General features: G+C 41.4%; 1 protein-coding gene across 1 annotated transcript in view; it reads left to right on the forward strand.

The window, feature by feature from the left end:
* The window catches only part of LOC307172597 (myelin basic protein-like), a 38,643-nt gene that overhangs the window by 12,025 nt on the left and 2,066 nt on the right, over nt 1–24,552 (forward strand). The window contains exons 2-3 of the mRNA XM_079895112.1: nt 10,990–11,038; nt 12,908–12,971. Coding sequence (XP_079751238.1) covers nt 10,994–11,038; nt 12,908–12,971 — 109 coding nt within the window. The 5' untranslated portion in view covers nt 10,990–10,993. The remainder of the gene's footprint in view (nt 1–10,989; nt 11,039–12,907; nt 12,972–24,552) is intronic.

The raw sequence follows: 24,552 nt of genomic DNA on the forward strand, positions 1-24,552 counted from the left end.
TACTCTTTTTGAAAGTTGTGAAAACACTGTTGTGGCGTTTTTCTTTTGCTATTTGAGCAAATTGGAACACAAAAATATATATTTAATGTAGTCTTTCATTCACTGCTATAGAAGTTAACCCAACTATGATGCCTTACACTTCTGAGAAACCCAGAAATGTGAACAGGGTCAATAGGATGTGTCACATCACGTGATTTACTTGCCAAAAACTGTGATAGGCAATTTGGTAGTCCTATTTGTATTTTATGTCTATGGTCCTAGGGATAGTTCACCCAAAAAGGAAAATTAGCCCATGATTTACTTACCTGACGTCATCCTAGGTGTATATTACTTTCTTCTTTCAGAAGAATACAATCAGAGTTATATTAAAAAGTGTCCTGGCTCTTCCAAGCTTTATAATGACAGTCAATGGGTATATTTTTCATCAAAGTGCATCTGTCCATCATAAAAGTGCATCTGTCCATCATAAAAGCGTATCTATCCATCATAAAAGTGCATCTGTCCATCATAAAAGTGCATCTATCCATCATAAAAGTGCATCTATCCATCATAAAAGTGCATGTGTCAATCATAAAAGTGCATCTATCCATCATAAAAGTGCATCTATCCATCATAAAAGTGTCTATCCATCATAAAAGTGCATCTGTCCATCATAAAAGTGCATCTATCCATCATAAAAGTGCATCTATCCATCATAAAAGTGCATGTGTCAATCATAAAAGTGCATCTATCCATCATAAAAGTGCATCTATCCATCATAAAAGTGCATCTGTCCATCATAAAAGTGCATCTATCCATCATAAAAGTGCATCTGTCCATCATAAAAGTGCATCTATCCATCATAAAAGTGCATCTGTCCATCATAAAGGTGCATCTATCCATCATAAAAGTGCATCTATCCATCATAAAAGTGCATGTGTCAATCATAAAAGTGCGTCTATCCATCATAAAAGTGCATCTATCCATCATAAAAGTGCATCTGTCCATCATAAAAGTGCATCTATCCATCATAAAAGTGCATCTATCCATCATAAAAGTGCATGTGTCCATCATAAAAGTGCATCTGTCCATCATAAAAGTGCATCTATCCATCATAAAAGTGCATCTGTCCATCATAAAAGTGCATCTATCCATCATAAAAGTGCATCTATCCATCATAAAAGTGCATGTGTCCATCATAAAAGTGCGTCTATCCATCATAAAAGTGCATCTATCCATCATAAAAGTGTCTATCCATCATAAAAGTGTCTATCCATCATAAAAGTGCATCTGTCCATCATAAAAGTGCATGTGTCAATCATAAAAGTGCATCTATCCATCATAAAAGTGCATCTATCCATCATAAAAGTGTCTATCCATCATAAAAGTGCATCTGTCCATCATAAAAGTGCATCTATCCATCATAAAAGTGCATCTATCCATCATAAAAGTGCATGTGTCAATCATAAAAGTGCATCTATCCATCATAAAAGTGCATCTATCCATCATAAAAGTGCATCTGTCCATCATAAAAGTGCATCTATCCATCATAAAAGTGCATCTGTCCATCATAAAAGTGCATCTATCCATCATAAAAGTGCATCTGTCCATCATAAAGGTGCATCTATCCATCATAAAAGTGCATCTATCCATCATAAAAGTGCATGTGTCAATCATAAAAGTGCGTCTATCCATCATAAAAGTGCATCTATCCATCATAAAAGTGCATCTGTCCATCATAAAAGTGCATCTATCCATCATAAAAGTGCATCTATCCATCATAAAAGTGCATGTGTCCATCATAAAAGTGCGTCTATCCATCATAAAAGTGCATCTATCCATCATAAAAGTGTCTATCCATCATAAAAGTGCATCTGTCCATCATAAAAGTGCATCTATCCATCATAAAAGTGCATCTGTCCATCATAAAAGTGCATCTATCCATCATAAAAGTGCATCTGTCCATCATAAAAGTGCATCTATCCATCATAAAAGTGCATCTGTCCATCATAAAGGTGCATCTATCCATCATAAAAGTGCATCTATCCATCATAAAAGTGCATGTGTCAATCATAAAAGTGCGTCTATCCATCATAAAAGTGCATCTATCCATCATAAAAGTGCATCTGTCCATCATAAAAGTGCATCTATCCATCATAAAAGTGCATCTATCCATCATAAAAGTGCATGTGTCCATCATAAAAGTGCGTCTATCCATCATAAAAGTGCATCTATCCATCATAAAAGTGCATCTGTCCATCATAAAAGTGCATCTATCCATCATAAAAGTGCATGTGTCCATCATAAAAGTACGTCTATCCATCATTAAAGTGCATCTATCCATCATAAAAGTGCATCTGTCCATCATAAAAGTGCATCTATCCATCATAAAAGAGCATCTGTCCATCATAAAAGTGCATCTATCCATCATAAAAGTGCATGTGTCCATCATAAAAGTGCGTCTATCCATCATTAAAGTGCATCTATCCATCATAAAAGTGCATCTGTCCATCATAAAAGTGCATCTATCCATCATAAAAGAGCATCTGTCCATCATAAAAGTGCATCTATCCATCATAAAAGTGCATGTCTCCATCATAAAAGTGCATCTATCCATCATAAAAGTGCATGTCTCCATCATAAAAGTGCATGTCTCCATCATAAAAGTGCATGTGTCCATCATAAAAGTGCGTCTATCCATCATAAAAGTGCATCTATCCATCATAAAAGTGCATCTGTCCATCATAAAAGTCCATCTATCCATCATAAAAGTGCATGTCTCCATCATAAAAGTGCATGTCTCCATCATAAAAGTGCATGTGTCCATCATAAAAGTGCGTCTATCCATCATAAAAGTGCATGTCTCCATCATAAAAGTGCATGTCTCCATCATAAAAGTGTCTATCTATCATAAAAGTGTCTATCCATCATAGATGTACTTTTATGATGGACAGATGCACTTTTATGATGGATAGATGCACTTTTATGATGGACAGATGCACTTTTATGATGGATAGATGCACTTTTATGATGGACAGATGCACTTTTATGATGGATAGATGCACTTTTATGATGGATAGATGTACTTTTATGATGAATAGATGCACTTTTATGATGGATAGATGTACTTTTATGATGGATAGATGCACTTTTATGATGGATAGATGTACTTTTATGATGGATAGATGCACTTTTATGATGGATAGACGCACTTTTATGATTGGCACATGCACTTTTATGATGGATAGATGCACTTTTATGATGGATAGATGCACTTTTGTGATGGATAGATGCACTTTTATGATGGATAGATGCACTTTTGTGATGGATAGATGTACTTTTATGATGGATAGATGCACTTTTATGATGGATAGATGCACTTTTGTGATGGATAGATGCACTTTTATGATGGATAGATGCACTTTTGTGATGGATAGATGTACTTTTATGATGATAGATGCACTTTTATGATGGATAGATATGCTTTTATGATGGACAGATGCACTTTTATGATGGACAGATGCACTTTTATGATGGATACATGCACTTTTATGATGGATAGATGCACTTTTATGATGGATAGATGCACTTTTATGATTGACACATGCACTTTTATGATGGATAGATATGCTTTTATGATGGACAGATGCACTTTTATGATGGATAGATGCACTTTTATGATGGATAGATGTACTTTTATGATGGATAGATACGCTTTTATGATGGACAGATGCACATATGATGGACAGATGCACTTTGATGAAAAATATACCCATTGACTGTCATTATAAAGCTTGGAAGAGCCAGGACACTTTTTAATATAACTCTGATTGTATTCTTCTGAAAGAAGAAAGTAATATACACCTAGGATGACGTCAGGGTAAGTAAATCATGGGCTAATTTTCCTTTTTGGGTGAACTATCCCTAGGACCATAGACATAAAATACAAATAGGACTACCAAATTGCCTATCACAGTTTTTGGCAAGTAAATCACGTGATGTGCACGCAGCACGCAGCATGTCAGCCAGACGCTGCTCAAACCTCTTGAATATTAACCTGAAAGATTCTTAAATAATTGAATCAAAGCTATACAAACTAAACGAAAAGAAAATGCCGCCAAAAATGAAAGTCGAAGAAATGGAGGAAATTAAGAAATCATTGAGCTTTATGTCTGAGGAATTGAGCAAAGTCTCAAAACAACAAACAAAACTCATGGAGCTAATGGACGAAGTGAAACTCCTTAAAACAATAATTAAAGAAAAGGACGAACGGATCATGAACCTGGAAAGGAAAGTTGATGACTTGGAACAATACACCCGCATGGATGATATAATAATAACTGGATTGGAGACGCGCCATCAAACGTATGCCAGAGCGGCGTCGAGCATTGACAAAGGTGAGGATGCACCGGCTCACGAACTACAAACACTAGAACAACAAGTAATACAGTTTTTCAACAATCTCAACATGCCGATTAAAAGCAATGACATCGCTGCTTGTCATACTTTTCCGAAAAGGGAAAATGGGAAGGCGAATATCATAGTTCGCTTCATTAATCGTAAAAGCAAAGTGGGATTGCTCAAGGAAGCTAAAAAATTGTCTGGAACCGGAGTGTACATAAATGAACATTTGACTAAAAAGAATGCTGATATAGCACGACAAGCGCGTATTCTCCGACGACAAAACAAAATACATGCAACCTGGACTAGAAATTGTAAAGTTATGATTCGCCAAATTGGCCCTTCAGAATCCGCAAAAGTCATATGGATAAAAGAACTGCAGGACTTGGATCCATACAGGAATTAAAATCCAAAATGGTGCATCACATGAAATTGTTCGGTGATCAATCGATGAGCGTGATAACAAAGACTACTAAACATGACTGAACTGTTAAAAAACTCCATTCGTACTACAGAGGAAAGAGACGACGCGGAACACGATCAATTCGAATCATCCGACAGCGCTGCAATGAATGATATATGCAGCATGAACATGAATTGCTTTGAGTTTACTGATCACAAAAATTATGATATGGAGAATGAAATAGATCCAGAGAACCACTTCTATACAAACAATTGCCACTGCGAGTATTATACGAACGAACAATTCAAATCCAGTGTAAGAATGAACAATGCTTTATCAATAATACACTTCAACAGTCGAAGCCTGTATACTAACTTTGAAGAAATTAAGGACTACTTAAGACAATTTCCTAATTTTCACATCATTGCCTTATCAGAGACTTGGCTAAATGTGAAAAGAGAATGTGACACAAAACTCGATGGGTATGAATTATTTAATGTGAATAGAACTAATAAAAAAGGAGGTGGTGTAGCTTTATATGTATGTAGTGGGTTTAACTGTAAATTAGTAAAAAATATGACAATCAAAATAGATAATATGATGGAATGTGTTACAGTTGAAATAATGGTTAAAAAATCGCAAACAATCCTGGTAAGCTGTATATATAGGACTCCAGGGTCATGTATAGTATAGATGTGACACATCCTATTGACCCTGTTCACATTTCTGGGTTTCTCAGAAGTGTAAGGCATCATAGTTGGGTTAACTTCTATAGCAGTGAATGAAAGACTACATTAAATATATATTTTTGTGTTCCAATTTGCTCAAATAGCAAAAGAAAAACGCCACAACAGTGTTTTCACAACTTTCAAAAAGAGTAAAAAAATAGATAATGGCAGTCGGAAGAAAGAAAGTTGTCAACTTTGTCACAGCCGCGCTATTAGAAACACGCTCACAGCAGCGTTAACTAGTTTTTGTCTAAATAATACAAATATAGTGTTATATGCGTAATTATCTTTTATTATGACAGTATGTGGCAACATGTACGTTAAAAGCGCATCTTCTGCACTAAACAATAATATTGCAATATTCTAGACTCTTACATGTACCTAACGCCACACTTACACTACAGAAGACTGTAAAAAATATATTTTTGTATTTTCAAATTACAAATTACTTGTATTTTAATTAAATACTTTTTGATGTATTTGTGCCCATCTCTGGTTAAAGGTTGTCAGAAGAACTGCTCCTGCTACATAGGATGCCGCTGCCAGGGGTGTAGTGTGATACAGCATGCTGAAACACTAGAGCAGCGACAGCAGCGGTGATTCCGAAACAGCTAAACAAATTGTATAAACATTATTACAGAAATTAGTTATCACCCTGAATTGTAATCTGTTTGTCTGTTTCGTTTTTTTTTTTTTTTTTTTTTTTTTTTTTGGTACAAATTGCTACTTAATGTAACAGTTTTAATCAGTAAATACTTTTAAACCTACTCCACACATGACTCCTGTGTGTTTTAGTCTTTCAGCATTTAGTTGTCAGTACCTTTGTCTCACACTCCAAACACCTGGATTGAACACTAACCAGCCTAACCCAAAATCCTCAAATCCCTTTTTTTTATTTCAATAGAATAAATAAAGCTATCCCACTTGTGAAAGAATATTAGAAATAGACATTGCAATACAAATAATTGATATTGCATAAATATGCAAACGATATACTGTACATACAGAGCAGTATACAATTAACACCAGTTAATAGTAAACTTCTTTCTTGGATCTTGTTTGAATTGACAGGCTATAGGCTTGACATTGAATTCCCTCTAAATGTGTTATGGGCCATGAGGACTGTCTGGTTAGTAAAAAAAAAATCAAAATATGATTTCATCCAGTAAAAGTTAACTTCACAAGGTAATTAGTTTATTGTAACAACAACAAAGGGAAAAGAATGCTACCGATTACAAATGGAATGTTCAATATTTTTTTCTTTTTTTTTGCCTACCTATGAATTAAGAGGCATTGTTAACTCTTACATTCTAATTACATGTACAATCAAGGCATCATATGAAAGCTTATCTTCCACTCTTTCTAAAGGTGTGCTCAGTTTGTTTCTAGCATAAAGTATCAGGGAGATAAGGCTCAGGATTCATGAATATAATTAAACCGTTTTTAGCATGTTTGGGTGATTCTGGGAGTTAAAGCCGAATTTGAGGTAACATTGTTTTGACCCTAATTACAAGTTTCCAGCAGCTTGTTGACCGGGTTGGCCACCCAGGTTGTGATCCTCAGACATCATAGATTTCATTTTTATATGACAACCTTTTACAGCAGCCCATGTCTGCTAAACCCCCTTTGCCCCCTGGGTAACAGGAGACTGAACACAGAGACTGAACACAGAGACTGAACACAGGAGACTGAACACAGAGACTGAACACAGGAGACTGAACACAGAGACTGAACACAGAGACTGAACACAGGAGACTGAACACAGGAGACTGAACACAGGAGACTGAACACAGAGACTGAACACAGGAGACTGAACACAGAGACTGAACACAGGAGACTGAACACAGGAGACTGAACACAGGAGGCTGAACACAGGAGACTGAACACAGAGACTGAACACAGGAGACTGAACACAGAGACTGAACACAGGAGACTGAACACAGAGACTGAACACAGGAGACTGAACACAGGAGACTGAACACAGAGACTGAACACAGGAGACTGAACACAGAGACTGAACACAGGAGACTGAACACAGAGACTGAACACAGGAGACTGAACACAGAGACTGAACACAGGAGACTGAACACAGGAGACTGAACACAGGAGACTGAACACAGGAGACTGAACACAGAGACTGAACACAGAGACTGAACACAGGAGACTGAACACAGAGACTGAACACAGGAGACTGAACACAGAGACTGAACACAGGAGACTGAACACAGAGACTGAACACAGGAGACTGAACACAGAGACTGAACACAGAGACTGAACACAGAGACTGAACACAGGAGACTGAACACAGGAGACTGAACACAGGAGACTGAACACAGGAGACTGAACACAGGAGACTGAACACAGAGACTGAACACAGGAGGCTGAACACAGGAGACTGAACACAGAGACTGAACACAGGAGACTGAACACAGAGACTGAACACAGAGACTGAACACAGAGACTGAACACAGGAGACTGAACACAGAGACTGAACACAGGAGACTGAACACAGAGACTGAACACAGGAGACTGAACACAGGAGACTGAACACAGGAGACTGAACACAGAGACTGAACACAGAGACTGAACACAGGAGACTGAACACAGGAGACTGAACACAGAGACTGAACACAGGAGACTGAACACAGAGACTGAACACAGGAGACTGAACACAGAGACTGAACACAGGAGACTGAACACAGAGACTGAACACAGGAGACTGAACACAGAGACTGAACACAGAGACTGAACACAGAGACTGAACACAGGAGACTGAACACAGAGACTGAACACAGGAGACTGAACACAGGAGACTGAACACAGGAGACTGAACACAGGAGACTGAACACAGGAGACTGAACACAGAGACTGAACACAGGAGACTGAACACAGGAGACTGAACACAGGAGGCTGAACACAGGAGACTGAACACAGAGACTGAACACAGGAGACTGAACACAGAGACTGAACACAGGAGACTGAACACAGGAGACTGAACACAGAGACTGAACACAGGAGACTGAACACAGGAGACTGAACACAGAGACTGAACACAGGAGACTGAACACAGAGACTGAACACAGAGACTGAACACAGAGACTGAACACAGAGACTGAACACAGGAGACTGAACACAGAGACTGAACACAGGAGACTGAACACAGGAGACTGAACACAGAGACTGAACACAGAGACTGAACACAGGAGACTGAACACAGAGACTGAACACAGGAGACTGAACACAGGAGACTGAACACAGAGACTGAACACAGGAGACTGAACACAGAGACTGAACACAGGAGACTGAACACAGGAGACTGAACACAGAGACTGAACACAGGAGACTGAACACAGGAGACTGAACACAGAGACTGAACACAGGAGACTGAACACAGAGACTGAACACAGAGACTGAACACAGAGACTGAACACAGAGACTGAACACAGGAGACTGAACACAGAGACTGAACACAGGAGACTGAACACAGGAGACTGAACACAGAGACTGAACACAGAGACTGAACACAGAGACTGAACACAGGAGACTGAACACAGAGACTGAACACAGGAGACTGAACACAGGAGACTGAACACAGAGACTGAACACAGGAGACTGAACACAGAGACTGAACACAGGAGACTGAACACAGGAGACTGAACACAGAGACTGAACACAGAGACTGAACACAGAGACTGAACACAGAGACTGAACACAGAGACTGAACACAGGAGACTGAACACAGACTGAACACAGGAGACTGAACACAGAGACTGAACACAGAGACTGAACACAGAGACTGAACACAGAGACTGAACACAGAGACTGAACACAGGAGACTGAACACAGAGACTGAACACAGAGACTGAACACAGAGACTGAACACAGAGACTGAACACAGGAGACTGAACACAGGAGACTGAACACAGAGACTGAACACAGGAGACTGAACACAGAGACTGAACACAGGAGACTGAACACAGGAGACTGAACACAGAGACTGAACACAGAGACTGAACACAGGAGACTGAACACAGGAGACTGAACACAGAGACTGAACACAGAGACTGAACACAGAGACTGAACACAGAGACTGAACACAGAGACTGAACACAGGAGACTGAACACAGACTGAACACAGGAGACTGAACACAGAGACTGAACACAGAGACTGAACACAGAGACTGAACACAGAGACTGAACACAGGAGACTGAACACAGAGACTGAACACAGAGACTGAACACAGGAGACTGAACACAGAGACTGAACACAGGAGACTGAACACAGGAGACTGAACACAGGAGACTGAACACAGGAGACTGAACACAGAGACTGAACACAGAGACTGAACACAGAGACTGAACACAGGAGACTGAACACAGAGACTGAACACAGGAGACTGAACACAGGAGACTGAACACAGGAGACTGAACACAGAGACTGAACACAGAGACTGAACACAGGAGACTGAACACAGGAGACTGAACACAGGAGACTGAACACAGGAGACTGAACACAGAGACTGAACACAGAGACTGAACACAGAGACTGAACACAGGAGACTGAACACAGAGACTGAACACAGGAGACTGAACACAGGAGACTGAACACAGGAGACTGAACACAGAGACTGAACACAGAGACTGAACACAGGAGACTGAACACAGAGACTGAACACAGAGACTGAACACAGAGACTGAACACAGAGACTGAACACAGGAGACTGAACACAGAGACTGAACACAGGAGACTGAACACAGAGACTGAACACAGGAGACTGAACACAGGAGACTGAACACAGAGACTGAACACAGGAGACTGAACACAGGAGACTGAACACAGAGACTGAACACAGGAGACTGAACACAGAGACTGAACACAGAGACTGAACACAGAGACTGAACACAGAGACTGAACACAGGAGACTGAACACAGAGACTGAACACAGGAGACTGAACACAGAGACTGAACACAGGAGACTGAACACAGGAGACTGAACACAGAGACTGAACACAGGAGGCTGAACACAGGAGACTGAACACAGGAGACTGAACACAGGAGGCTGAACACAGGAGACTGAACACAGGAGGCTGAACACAGGAGGCTGAACACAGGAGACTCGGAGTGCTCCGGCCGCTCATGTTCATGACAGCAGTGTCGCGTCTGTGCTAGCCATGTCATACATCACGTGAAATAAGCTGATTCAAAACATCTCAGGGTTTTCATGGCCAGGAAAAACCTGGAAAAAGTCATGACATCATTAAAAATGTCAGTTTCCCGGCATGGAAAAGTATTGGAGGAATAAATAAACCCAGAAGGTTTTGGAAAGTCATGTGTGTCGCAGACCTCTGTAAGAGAACACACTCCAGTACTGCAGTCGTGTTATTAGCCGTTAGCGTCGCTGAGATATGCTGATAAACTGAAGATGTGTTTTTATTAATATCCACATGTATTGATGAGGTCATGTGTTTCTCCCTCAGGATCATGGGTCAACATCTGGGAAAGCGTGAAGCGCTCTCGGTGTCTAAGGTACGTCTGTGCTCATCTCTGAGTCATGAGTTAAGCACTAGTGTGTGTGTGTGTGTGTGTGTGTGATGTACAGCTGTGTTCAGTCGTAGAGTGTCTCAGATTAGATCAGGTGTCGAGTATATTACAGGGATGACCCGCTGTAAGAGTAAACACACACACACACACACACACAAACACACACACACACACACACACACACACACACACACACTCACACACACTAACCCGACCCCTAAACCTACCCATCACACACACACACACACACACATTAAACATGCTTGTGTATTTGAGCTGTTCACTGAGATAATTTCACACACAGGTCCACTATTAGTGCAGTGATCCATCCTCACCCTCCAGACATTCAGTCTTTTAAAAAAATGTTATTTATATAAGTGCCAACTCTGTGAAGAGATGCAGGTGTCTGATCAGCAGAGGCGGTGTGTGTGTGTGTGTGTGTGTGTGTGTGTGCTGTTCCTCTCCTCACCAGCAGGTGGAGCTGCTGATAATAACGCACATCACTCTCACACTGCAGCACTCATGCCTTACACACACTTCACCTTATATTGCATGAGTTACACACACACACACACACACACATCACTCTCACACGCACATCACTCTCACACTGCAGCACTCATGCCTTACACACACTTCACCTTATATTGCATGAGTTACACACACACACACACACACACATCACTCTCACACGCACATCACTCTCACACTGCAGCACTCATGCCTTACACACACTTCACCTTATATTGCATGAGTTACACACACACACACACACACACACACACATCACTCTCACACTGCAGCACTCATGCCTTACACACACTTCACCTTATATTGCATGAGTTACACACACACACACACACATCACTCTCACACTGCAGCACTCATGCCTTACACACACTTCACCTTATATTGCATGAGTTACACACACACACACACACACACACACACACACACACACACACACACACACACACACACACACACACACATCACTCTCACACTGCAGCACTCATGCCTTACACACACTTCACCTTATATTGCATGAGTTACACACACACACACACACACACACACATCACTCTCATACTGCAGCACTCATGCCTTACACACACTTCACCTTATATTGCATGAGTTACACACACACACACACACATCACTCTCACACTGCAGCACTCATGCCTTACACACACTTCACCTTATATTGCATGAGTTACACACACACACACACACACACACATCACTCTCACACGCACATCACTCTCACACTGCAGCACTCATGCCTTACACACACTTCACCTTATATTGCATGAGTTACACACACACACACACACACACACACACACACACATCACTCTCACACGCACATCACTCTCACACTGCAGCACTCATGCCTTACACACACTTCACCTTATATTGCATGAGTTACACACACACACACACACACATCACTCTCACACTGCAGCACTCATGCCTTACACCAGGGTTCACCAATCTCGGTCCTGGAGGGCCGCTGTCCTGCAGAGTTTAGCTCCAACCCCAATTAAACACACCTGAACCAGCTAATCAAGGTCTCACTAGGCATAATAGAAACTTTCAAACAGGTGTTGGAGCTAAACTCTGCAGGACAGCGGCCCTCCAGGACCGAGATTGGTGAACCCTGCCTTACACACACTTCACCTTATATTGCATGAGTTACACACACACACACACACACACACACACATCACTCTCACACTGCAGCACTCATGCCTTACACACACTTCACCTTATATTGCATGAGTTACACACACACACACACAGTTGATCAGTATTTGGCTGTAAATGTAAAGTGTTGTATTTGTGTGTTTGAAGGGATCGTCAACCGTAACTGATCTGAAGTCAGCGGAGTCGCCGGAGGCACCGGACGAGGTGTTTGGTAAGAACACATGCACACACACACACACACACACACACACACACACACACACACACACACTAGCCTTACAGCGTTTGTCGTGAGATGGTTTACTGTTTCTGAAAGAGTCTCTTCTGCTTTATTTGATAAAAAAAAACAGTAATATTGTGAAATATTATTCCAGTGTAAATCACTGTTTTCTATGTGAATATCTAGTAAAGTGTAATTTATTCCTGTGATCAAAGCTGATGTTCAGCATCATTACTCCAGTCTTCAGTGTCACATGATCCTTCACAAATCACTCTAATATGATGATTTGATGATCAAGAAACAGCTTCATATTTTATTTTCAGGATTCTTTAACGAACAGAAAGTTCAGAAGAACAACATTTACTTGAAACTGAATTCTTTATTCTCACTTTTGATCAGTTTAATGCATCCTTAATACAAATATTAATTTATTTAAAGAGTGATTTCTGAAGGATCATGTGACACTGAAGACTGGAGTAATGATGCTGAACATCAGCTTTGATCACAGGAATAAATTACACTTTACTAGATATTCACATAGAAAACAGCTGTTTTACATTATAATAATATTTCACTGTTTCACTGTATTTATGATCAGATAAACATTATTTGTTTGAGACGTTTGAACAGTTTAAATCTCTGAACATGTAAAGCTTGTTAATGTTTACTGGGAATCATCACACGTGTCATAAGAGATCATGTGGTGAAGGTTTATAACAACTGTAAGTGTGTGTGTGTTTGAGTGAGTGTGTGCGCACGTGTGTGTGTGTGTATGAATGAGTGTGTGTGTGTGTGAGTCAGCAGTGTATGGAGAGAACTCCAGCTGGCACCGGCTCCTGCCTCCTTATTCAACAGCTGATATTGTTAAGAATCTCCTCTGTCACAGCCACTGTTCACTGAGTGTGTGTGTGTGTGTGTGTGTGTGTGTGTGTGTGTGTGTGTGTGTGTGTGTGTGTGTGTGTGAGTGTGTGTGTGAGCTGATATTGTTGAGAATCTCCTCAGTCACAGCCACTGTTCACTGAGTGTGTGTGTGTGTGTGTGTGTGTGTGTGTGTGTGTGTGTGTGTGAGTGTGTGTGTGTGTGTGTGTGTGTGTGAGCTGATATTGTTGAGAATCTCCTCAGTCACAGCCACTGTTCACTGTGTGTGTGTGTGTGTGTGTGTGTGTGTGTGTGTGTGTGTGTGTGTGTGTGTGAGTGTGTGTGTGTGTGTGAGTGTGTGTGTGTGTGTGTGAGCTGATATTGTTGAGAATCTCCTCAGTCACTGCTTCACTGTTCACTGTCAGACGTCATCGCTCTCGCTCTGGACAGGGTTATCATCAAACTACCACAGCATCTCTGTTCAGTGGGACACAATATAAATACTGAAACACTGACTAAATCAATAAACGGAAATAAGTTTAAAATGAAGCACTAAAATTGTTAATAGGAAATAAAATAAAAAAATCTGGAAAAACAACATTAAACCAAAATACAATGAAAAACTAATGAAATGACAAAAGAATTAAACTATAAAATGAATTAAACTAAAAATTAGACAAAAATTAGCATGAAAACTATAAATACAGAGGCTAAATTAGATTATTAATAAAAGTACAATAACACTGCTATAACTATTTTAAACAGCATTTGTCTTATTTGATAATTAAACATGCAGTGTTTCTGAGATCACAGTTTTAGGGCTGTCAGGATGACAGAGGAACGCAAGCAAACGCGGTTTCCGTTTTCATAATGCTATGCCTTTCTTGATTAGTCTAGTGTAAAACAAGTTAATAATCATAACAAGAGTGAAGAATGTATTTTTTTCCACCAACTTTTTTAGTCAAGTCTCTGTGTGATTTTACACTAAACAAGATTTACAGACCGTAAACGTAGATTTACACTAAACAAGCCTAGAGAGAGAGAGAGCTTGACTGAGTGTGTGTGATTACCTGCGTCTGTCCTATATATATATAAGTCATATATTTGTGAAAAACAAAAGTCCGAAGAGGAAAGCGATATCTTTGTTGTAGCATTCTGTCAACATTTAAAGGGATAGTTCACCCAAAAATGAAAATTAGCCCATGATTTACTCTCCCTCAAGCCATCCTAGGTGTGTATGACATTCTTCTTTCAGACGAATACAATCTGAGTTATATTAAAAAATGTCCTGGCTCTTCCAAGCGTTATAATGGCTGTTTCTGTTTTGAAGTCCATAAAAGTTCATCTATCCATCATAAAAGTTCATCTATCCATCATAAAAGTGCATCTATCCATCATCAAAGTGCGACACCGACACAGACACACACACACACACACACACACACACACACAGATGAGGTGGGAATCAATCCATAAATATATATCAGAAACATACAGTTCTCCCGCTTTATGAAACCCTCGGCAATGAGTTCTCACTAATGTTTAATGAGTGCGAGTGTAGATATATATATATTTGTTCTCCTGTAATTCACACTCCAGAATCACAGAGTGTGTGTCATTCTGAGCACATCTCATCTGAGTTTCCATCCAAACACTAAAAATACAGGACCGCAAAGTGTTCTTACTGTTTCTGTAGCCATGGATCCTCTATCATAGGAATGTAATCTCAAAAAGTGTGAAAGTTTGACTGCAGTGTCTCTAGTCAAGGTTTCTGCTTACATTTTTAGGCCAAGATTTGGCGGTTTATTAAACGTTTGGCCTTCTTTAATCCCTCCCTGCGTGTCCCAGCTGTGGTTTAGCTGCAGTAGTTGGAGTCGGGGATTGTGCTGGAGAACGCTGGAACAGACGAGGGCCTGTCTCTGCCCCGTGGGCTTCTCCAGGCCTCATGAATGTGCTCATACAGGGACTGAAGCAGGGGTGGGAGTTCTGGACCCGAACCGCATGCCTGAAGCTCCTCTCAGAGACATGCTTCCCGTGCCTCGGCCCACTGCTTCAGTGTGTGTGGGACATAACCTCACTCAAACTCATGCAGACCACAACAACATGACCACAAACTAGGGCTGTCACAATATATTTCAATACGAAAATGCAATAATATGTATCGTGGATAATTCACCCAAAATAAAAATTACTGTATGAGAAAAAGATTTCAGAGTTTTAGTGTTAGTACTGCATTAAACTACTATATATGATGTTGAATATAATGTATAATAATGCAATGGGGGGATATTAGTGGGTCCTGATAATGCCAAATGTCTGATGTTACCAGTAAAAGTGGCCAACATTATTATAAATATATCTATTCAGTGACAGAGTCTAAAATAATTCTGTGTTTTCATCTTCAGAATCATGAATATTGTTATTCTGGTGTCTCTATTGTCCTGCATTGGGTTTCAGCACCAAGTCCAAGAATATTCATTTACACACACAGTGTAATATCAAATGTAGCATTTTAATCAACAGTAAAAAAAAAAATTGTTAACCTTTTATCATATGTTTTGGAGTATCGCAAAGATATCGTATCTTGAGTTCGGTATTGTGATATGTGTCGAATCGTGACATGAGGATATCGTTGCACCCCGACCATGAACCTTTATAGAGTTTACAATACAGCCTAGATATGATGTGTATGACTCTATGATATATATGAGAAGAGACATTAAGATTTTGGAGGAAAACATTCCATGATTTCTCTTTATCTAATGCTAGTTTCCGTTTCCTGTTAAAACGGTGTCATGTTAGCGGCCCCTAAGTTAATAACTAATGATCGTTGCGGCGGAAGTGAATCAATCAAATTAACTTTAGCTGGAAAATAACTTTATAGAACTGCTATAAAGCCAAAACAATCTCTGTTACTTTAAGTCAAGTCAAGTCAAGTCAAGTCAAGTCAAGTTTATTTATATAGCGCTTTTCACAATACAGATTGTATCAAAGCAGCTTCACAGTATTAAATAAAAATAATACATCAATGTTTGTTTCTAGTGGAAAACGTCCACGTTTGGTAATGCTGATCAATAGTATCGTTGATTGATTAATTAAATTAAATATCCCCAAATATCCCCAACTGAGCAAGCCAAAGGCAACAGTGGCAAGGAACCGAAAAACTCCATCAGGAGACCTAATGGAGAAAAAAAAAACCTTGGGAGAACCCAGGCTCAGTCGGGGGCCAGTTCTCCTCTGGCGTCTATGAACTAGAGACCGGATTTAACTGTAAGATTAAAATTATTATATGAATGCCTGGCTGAAGAGATGCGTCTTTAATCTAGTTTTAAACTGGGAGAGCGAGTCTGAGCAACGAACAGTATCAGGAAGACTATTCCAGAGTTTAGGAGCTAAATGTGAAAATGCTCTCCCTCCTTTGGTGGATCTGGATATCCTAGGTATGACCAAAAGCCTCGAATTTAGTGACCTTAAAGAGCGCGATGGATTATAGGGCGATAGAAGGTCTGTTAAATAGACTGGAGCTAAGCCGTTTAGGGCTTTATAAGTCAGTAGCAATACCTTGTAATTAATACGGAACTTTATAGGTAGCCAATGTAGTGATGATAAAATTAGTGTTATATGATCATATTTTCTTGATCTAGTAAGAACTCTAGCGGCGGCATTTTGGACTAACTGTAGCTTGTTTATTGAGGTTGCAGGACAACCGGCTAATAAAGCATTACAGTAATCTAGTCTCGAGGTCATGAATGCATGAACTAACTTTTCTGCATCAGAAACTGATAGCATGTTACGTAGCTTAGCAATGTTTCTAAGGTGGAAAAAGGCTGTTCTTGTAACATATGAAATATGATTTTCAAAAGACAGGTTGCAGTCTAGTATAACACCCAGGTCTTTTACTGTAGAGGATAAAGTAACAGGACATCCTACTATGTTAAAGTTGTATTGTGAGAGGTTTTGTGGGCGGTTTTTTGAACCGATAAGTATTACCTCTGTCTTGTCTGGATTCAATAAAAGGAAATTGCGCGTCATCCAATCTTTTATATCTTTAACACACTCTGTCAATTTGGATAATTTAGCGTTTTCATCTGGCCGTGATGAAATATAGATTTGCGTGTCATCAGCATAACAATGGAAACTAATTCCATGTTTCCTTATAATATTTCCAAGTGGCAGCATATATATTGAGAATAATAGAGGGCCTAACACAGATCCCTGCGGCACTCCATAGTTTACTGGAGTTATGATCGATTTTTCTCCATTTAAATAGACAAAATGGTAGCGGTCAGATAAGTATGATCTGAACCAGCTTAATGCTTGTCCTTGAACACCAGTATAATTTTGTAGTCGATCTAAGAGTATTGTGTGATCTATAGTATCGAACGCAGCACTAAGATCAAGTAAAACTAGTATTGAGATACAGCCTTGGTCAGAAACTAATAGTAAATCATTTGTGATTTTAACGAGCGCAGTTTCAGTGCTATGATGCGGTCTGAATCCAGACTGAAACTTTTCATAGATGTCATTTTCTTGCAAGAAAGAGCCCAGTTGAGCGGACACAACTTTTTCTAATATTTTAGACATAAAAGGAAGATTTGAAATGGGTCTATAATTTGGTTTCTTAATGAGTGGTTTTATAACTGCCAGTTTAAATGTTCTTGGAACATGACCTAAAGATAAAGATGAGTTAATAATATTGAGGAGAGGCTCTTCCACTACAGGTAACACTTCTTTCAGTAGTTTAGTGGGAATAGGATCTAATAAACATGTTGTTGTTTTAGATGAAGTGATAAGTGTTTATTTAACTCTTTTTGTTCTATAGTTGTAAAGCACTGTAATTGTTCTTGCGGGGTGATAGTTGAGGCTGAATTATAAGGCGCGATTGAGGACTGAACGTTTACAATTGTGGTTCTGATGTTTTCTATTTTCTCAGTGAAGAACTTCATGAAATCATTGCTACTAAACTGTAACGGAATATTTTGTTCAGGTGACATCTGTTTATTTGTTAGTCTAGCCATGGTGTTAAATAAAAACCTAGGATTGTTTTGGTTGTTTTCTATTAGTTTGCGGAGGTGCTCAGCCCTGGCCGCTTTTAGGGCCTTTTTATAACGTGACATACTGTCATTCCATGTGATTCTAAAGACCTCTAAATTAGTTTGTTTCCATTTTCGCTCTAATTTACGGGTTTCTCTCTTTAGAACATGCGTAGTATTGTTGTACCAGGGTGCTTTACTTTTCTCTCTGACCTTTTTTAATCTAATGGGTGCAACAATATCCAATTTTCCAGAGAGAATGGTGCTCATAGTGCTAGTTAATTCCTCAAGTTCATCTGTTTGTTTGGGTTCACTGAGCAGCTGAGACAGATCCGATAAGCTATTTGAAAAATTATCTATGGTGGATGGAAGGATTGTTCTGCCTGATCGATAACGCGGCGCAGCATGACATATTACAGGAGTACGTAATATGCAAGTTACCATGTAATGGTCAGTGACATCATCACTTTGTGGAATGATGTCTATATCGGTTAGATCGGTTCCATGTGATATAATTAAATCGAGTGTATGATTAAAACGATGAGTTGGTCCGGTAACGTTTTGCTTAACCCCAAAGGAGTTTAATAAATTAAACTATCCTTGTATCTCTTTAAAGCCGCTTTGGAACAATCTACATTGTTAAAAGCGCTATATAAATGAGGATGACTTGACTTGACTTGACTAGTGAATGGTGCCCAATGTAGACCAAGACAAACATTTGTAGTTAAACAGTATTTACATTTTTTTTCTGAAAATGACTGATTGTTTCGCTAGAGAATGTCTGAATGCCGAAATTTGTCGGCTGGGGTCGTATGGAGCCTTTTGAAGCTGACTAAACATGGATTTTGGACGTCAAAAATGGTCTACGTTGGGCACCATTCACTTGCATTAGATGGAGAAAAATCCTGGAATGTTTTCCTCCATAATTTTTATTTCTTTCTATCTCCGCCTTCACTGCCCTCGATGGCGGGGCGGCATCTGTTGCGATGCAACTGTGTCCTCAGAGCGCCTCCACCTGGCGTGGCAACCCCAAGCACCCGTCCAAAGCCTGTAAGTTCTCGTCCACTCTCGTGGCCAAGGCTTACAGAGCGGCGGGTCAGGACGCCTCCGCTTTGTGTGCCATGGCCATCCTGCAGGTCCACCAGGCCAAGGTACTCGAACAGATGTGCGAGGGCAGTGCTGACCTGGGGCTTATGCAGGGCTCTGACCTGGGGCTCTCCCTATGAGTGACGAAGGTCACTGCGCGGTCCCTGGGCCAGGTGATGTCCACTTTGGTGGTCCAGGAACACCATCTATGGCTTAACCTGGCAGATATGCGGGAGTCTGAGCAAACCCGTTTCCTCAACTCCCCTCGAGGACTTTACCCAGCAGTTCTCGGCCGCCCAGAAGCAGTCTGAGGCGATTAAACATATTCTGCCCTCCGCTCCTGCAAGGCCACAGCAGCAGCCTCCACCCAGGCCACAGCGTGAGACACAGTGTCTCCGTCCCTAAGCCTGCCAAACGCCAGGCAAAGCGGCGCTCCTGAGACGGGCAACCCGGAGTCGGAGTCGTTAGTTCTTCAGGAGATGGTAGCAGGACCACTCCTTCCCCCGGAGGAGAATCCTTTGTTCTCCTTTTCTTTCTTTTCCGCCGCTGGCCTGACGGCTGATGGTACCCAATTTGTCAAAGAAAGAACTAACACAATCTCTGCCTCCGGGTCCCAAGAGGGCGCGGATGACAGTGGGCGACGCAACGCCTCGCTGCTCTCGTCCCGTCACCAGCTCTCTGGCAGAGGCGGCCCCAAGAGAACGCCTCACCTTCTCACGCCTCGCCTTCTCACGCCTCCCGTGTCAGGGCCATCTGTTCCACCTTGCTGCCCCCTGGCGGGTACGCCTGTAGTTCCTCTGACCCGCTGGTTCGGTTCCTGGGAGCCTGGCTAGAGCTTCCCAGCCCGTCCCGCTGGCTCATCCGATTCAATTCAGGGTTTCGGGGAGTCCGCTTCACGGTGGTGGGCAGGGACCCCCCCGTCATGCGAGCGGAGGCGGCAGCGCTACTGGCGAAGGGTGCGATCGAGCCAGTCCCTCCAGCCAACATGAAGTGCGGATTTTACAGCCCCTACTTTATTGTACCCAAGAAAAGCGGTGGGTTACGGCCGATCCTGGACCTGCGTTCCTTGAACCTAGCCTTACACAGGCTTCCGTTCAAGATGTTAACGCCCAAACGCATTTTCGAATGCATTTGTCCTTGTGATCTGGACTGTCCAGTATGCACATGCTGACGTAGATAGAACGCCGTGTTTCAGGACCTCAGCTCTTTGTCTGTTACGGAGGCCAGCAGAAGGGAAAGGCTGTCTCCAAGCAGAAGTTGTCCCACTGGATAGTGGATGCTAATACCTTGGCCTACCAAGCCCAAGGACTGCCCTGCCCCCAGTGGTGAAAGCACACCTGGGCACCTCGCTAACAGACATTTGTAGAGCTGCGGGCTGGCCGACTCCTAACACATTTTCAAGATTCTATAATATCCGTGTAGAGCCCGTGTCCTCCCGTATACTCACTTCAAGTAGCCAGTAAGTAGGACCTGCTCGGTGTCATTCGCTTGCTGCGCCATTTCACTCCATGGACTGGATGCGTGCACTAATTTCCTCAGGTAATTTCCACAGTTCTGAACCCTGGGTTCCTCCAGCACAGTTGACGTCTAACACCTGTGTGCTGGGCAATCCCACCTGTGCATTTCCACTCTAAGTCTCCTCTGGTAGCAGGTGTCTTTCCTTTGGCAAGACCACTCTTGCCTCTCTATCTCTCTATCTATCTTAATCTGCTACCCTGTGTACCTTGGTAACTCTTGCGTTAAGCCTAGCCCTTCGCTCGTGCTGGCCTCACGACAGGGAGCTGTTTCGTCCTCTTGCCAGAACCGCTGTACCGCTGAACGGCCGGCACACACCTCTCGGCTCCTCAGCAAAGAATGCGAATGCGAGAATCACTCGCTGCTCCTTATACACACACACACAGTGGGGCGGGCACACACACTTATATACAGACACAGCGGGGCGGGCACACACACTTATATACACACACAGCGGGGCGGAGCTCGCGATGCAAATTCCGCTGACCAAGCTACTTTGCATACCATTGGCTCATTTTTTACAACTCGAAGGTGATTATGCTCTCGGGCGAGACCCCATTCGTCAGATGTTCTGACGTAACGTCTCTGTTCCCTCCTTCAGGGAACGAGGGTTACATACGTAGCCGAGACGTTATCATTGTCTTATTTAACATTTTGTAATTATTTTGTATATATAAATACACACATGTATATGTATATGTTTAAGAAATATTTGCATGTATATACTGTATATATAATTATCTATAATTTATAGGTAACACTTTACAGTAAGGTTCATTAGTTAACTACCTTATGAACCAATTACGAACTACCTTATGAACTAAGAATGAGCAATACTTCTGAACGATCAGGCTCTGCTATGCGATTTGTCCCTGTGATCTGGACTGTCCAGTACGCACATGCTTACGTAGATAGAACGCCGTGTTTCAGGACCTCAGACCAGCTCTTTGTCTGTTACGGAGGCCAGCAGAAGGGAAAGGCTGTCTCCAAGCAGATGTTGTCTCTAATGCTAATACCTTGGCCTACCAAGCCCATGGACTGCCCTGCCCCCAGTGGTAAAAGCACACCTGGGCGTTGGCGCACGGCACCTCGCTAACAGACATTTGTTGAGCTGCGGGCTGGCCGACTCCTAACACATTTTCGAGATTCTATAATATCCGTGTAGAGCCCGTGTCCTCCCGTATACTCACCTCAAGTAGCCAGTAAGTAGGACCTGCTCGGTGTCATTCGCTTGCTGCGCCATTTCACTCCATGGACTGGATGCGTGCGCTAATTTCCTCAGGTCAGTTCCACAGTTCTGAACCCTGGGTTCCTCCAGCACTGTTGATGTCTAACACCTGTGTGCTGCCCCTTTGGTCAGCCCTCGTGTGGGACTAGGTGCCTCCATGTGTTGCAATTCCCCTGCTGGGCAATCCCACGTGTGTATTTCCACTCTAAGTCTTCTCTGGTAGCATGTGTCTTTCCCTTGGCAAGACCACTCTTGCCTCTCTGAGGTTGTCATGTACTCCACCCTCTGGCTGGGTTACCTCAGAGATCTTCCATAAGGTGGTCCATGTGTGTATTCCTAAGTCCTCCTTATGGGCAGGCATCATGCTGGCATTTTCCTGATGGAATCTGCAACCCTGTGTACCGTGGTAACTTGCGTTAAGCCTAGCCCTTCGCTCATGCTGGCCTCACGACAGGGAATGTGAATGCGTACCATTGGCTCATTTTTTACAACTCAAAGGTGATTATGCTCTCGGGCGAGACCCCATTCGTCAGACGTTCTTACGTAACGTCTCCGTTCCCTCCTTCAGGGAACGAGGGTTACGCACGTAGCCGAGACGTTATCATTATCATATTTAACATTCAATACACATGCATGAAGAATTCAGCTTCAGTTCCACCTTTGATTAGGCCTGTGAAACTATTAATAACATCCAAAATAAAGGTTTGTGTTTACATAATATATGTGTGTGTACTGTGTGTAATTATTTTGTATATATAAATACACACACGTGTATGTATATGTTTAAGAAATATTTGCATGTATATACTGAATATATAATTATCTATAATTTATAGGTAACACTTTACAGCAGTGGTCTCAAACTCAATTCCTGGAGGGCCACAGCTCTGCACAGTTTAGCTCCAACCAGCTCCAACTCACACCTGCAAGGAAGTTTCTAGTAATCCTGAAGACCTTGATTAGCTGGATCAGGTGTGTTTGATTAGGGTTGGAGCAAAACTGTGCAGAGCTGTGGCCCTCCAGGAATTGAGTTTGAGATCACTGCTTTACAGTAAGGTTCATTAGTTAACTACCTTATGAACTAAGAATGAGCAATACTTTTACAGCATTTATTAATCTTAGTTAATATTAACTTCAACATTTACTTATACATTATTAAAATCAAAGGTTGTATTTATTAACGTTAGTTAATGCACTGTGAACTAACTTGAACTATATTTTTATTAACTAACATTAACAAAGATTAACTAATATAGTAACAAATGTATTGATCGTTGTTAGTTCATGTTAGTAAATACATTAACTAATGTTAACTAATGAACCTCATTGTAAAGTGTTACCGATTCATTTTATATATAAATAACACATTTTGTTTTGGATGCCATTAATCGTTGCACAGCCCTACTTCTGACAAAAAAAAATATGCAAATTTGTAATTTGTAATAAGCCAAAACAGAGCGTCTGGACCGTCCTTTATGAGTGATTTGGATCAGCCACACGCTCCGTGATGGACTGGAGAGATGAGATGAGTTTCACTGAGCGGAGAATGTGCAGAATCTGGCCTGGGGAAGTTATTCCAGTCACACTGTTCCCTTTGTCCTTCTACAATAACTTTGTGGAGGGACAAAGAGTCTCTGTGAGGAACACTGGAGTCAGTTCAGATTCTCCTGTGTTGTGCGGTACAGTCGAGGCTTTGTGTTTCTCTACGGGTTCAACCTGACGACCCCCTGAGGAAGAGCCGCGCTGAAACCTGCCGAGAACAACACCAGCGTGTTCGGATCATTTTACTGACTCCCTTGTTCGATCTCGTGCAATCTCGTTCATCAAAATGAAAGAATCTTTATTTGAGTCA

Source organism: Squalius cephalus (genome assembly GCF_949319135.1).
Source record: "Squalius cephalus genome assembly, chromosome: 15".
NCBI lineage: Eukaryota > Metazoa > Chordata > Actinopteri > Cypriniformes > Leuciscidae > Squalius > Squalius cephalus.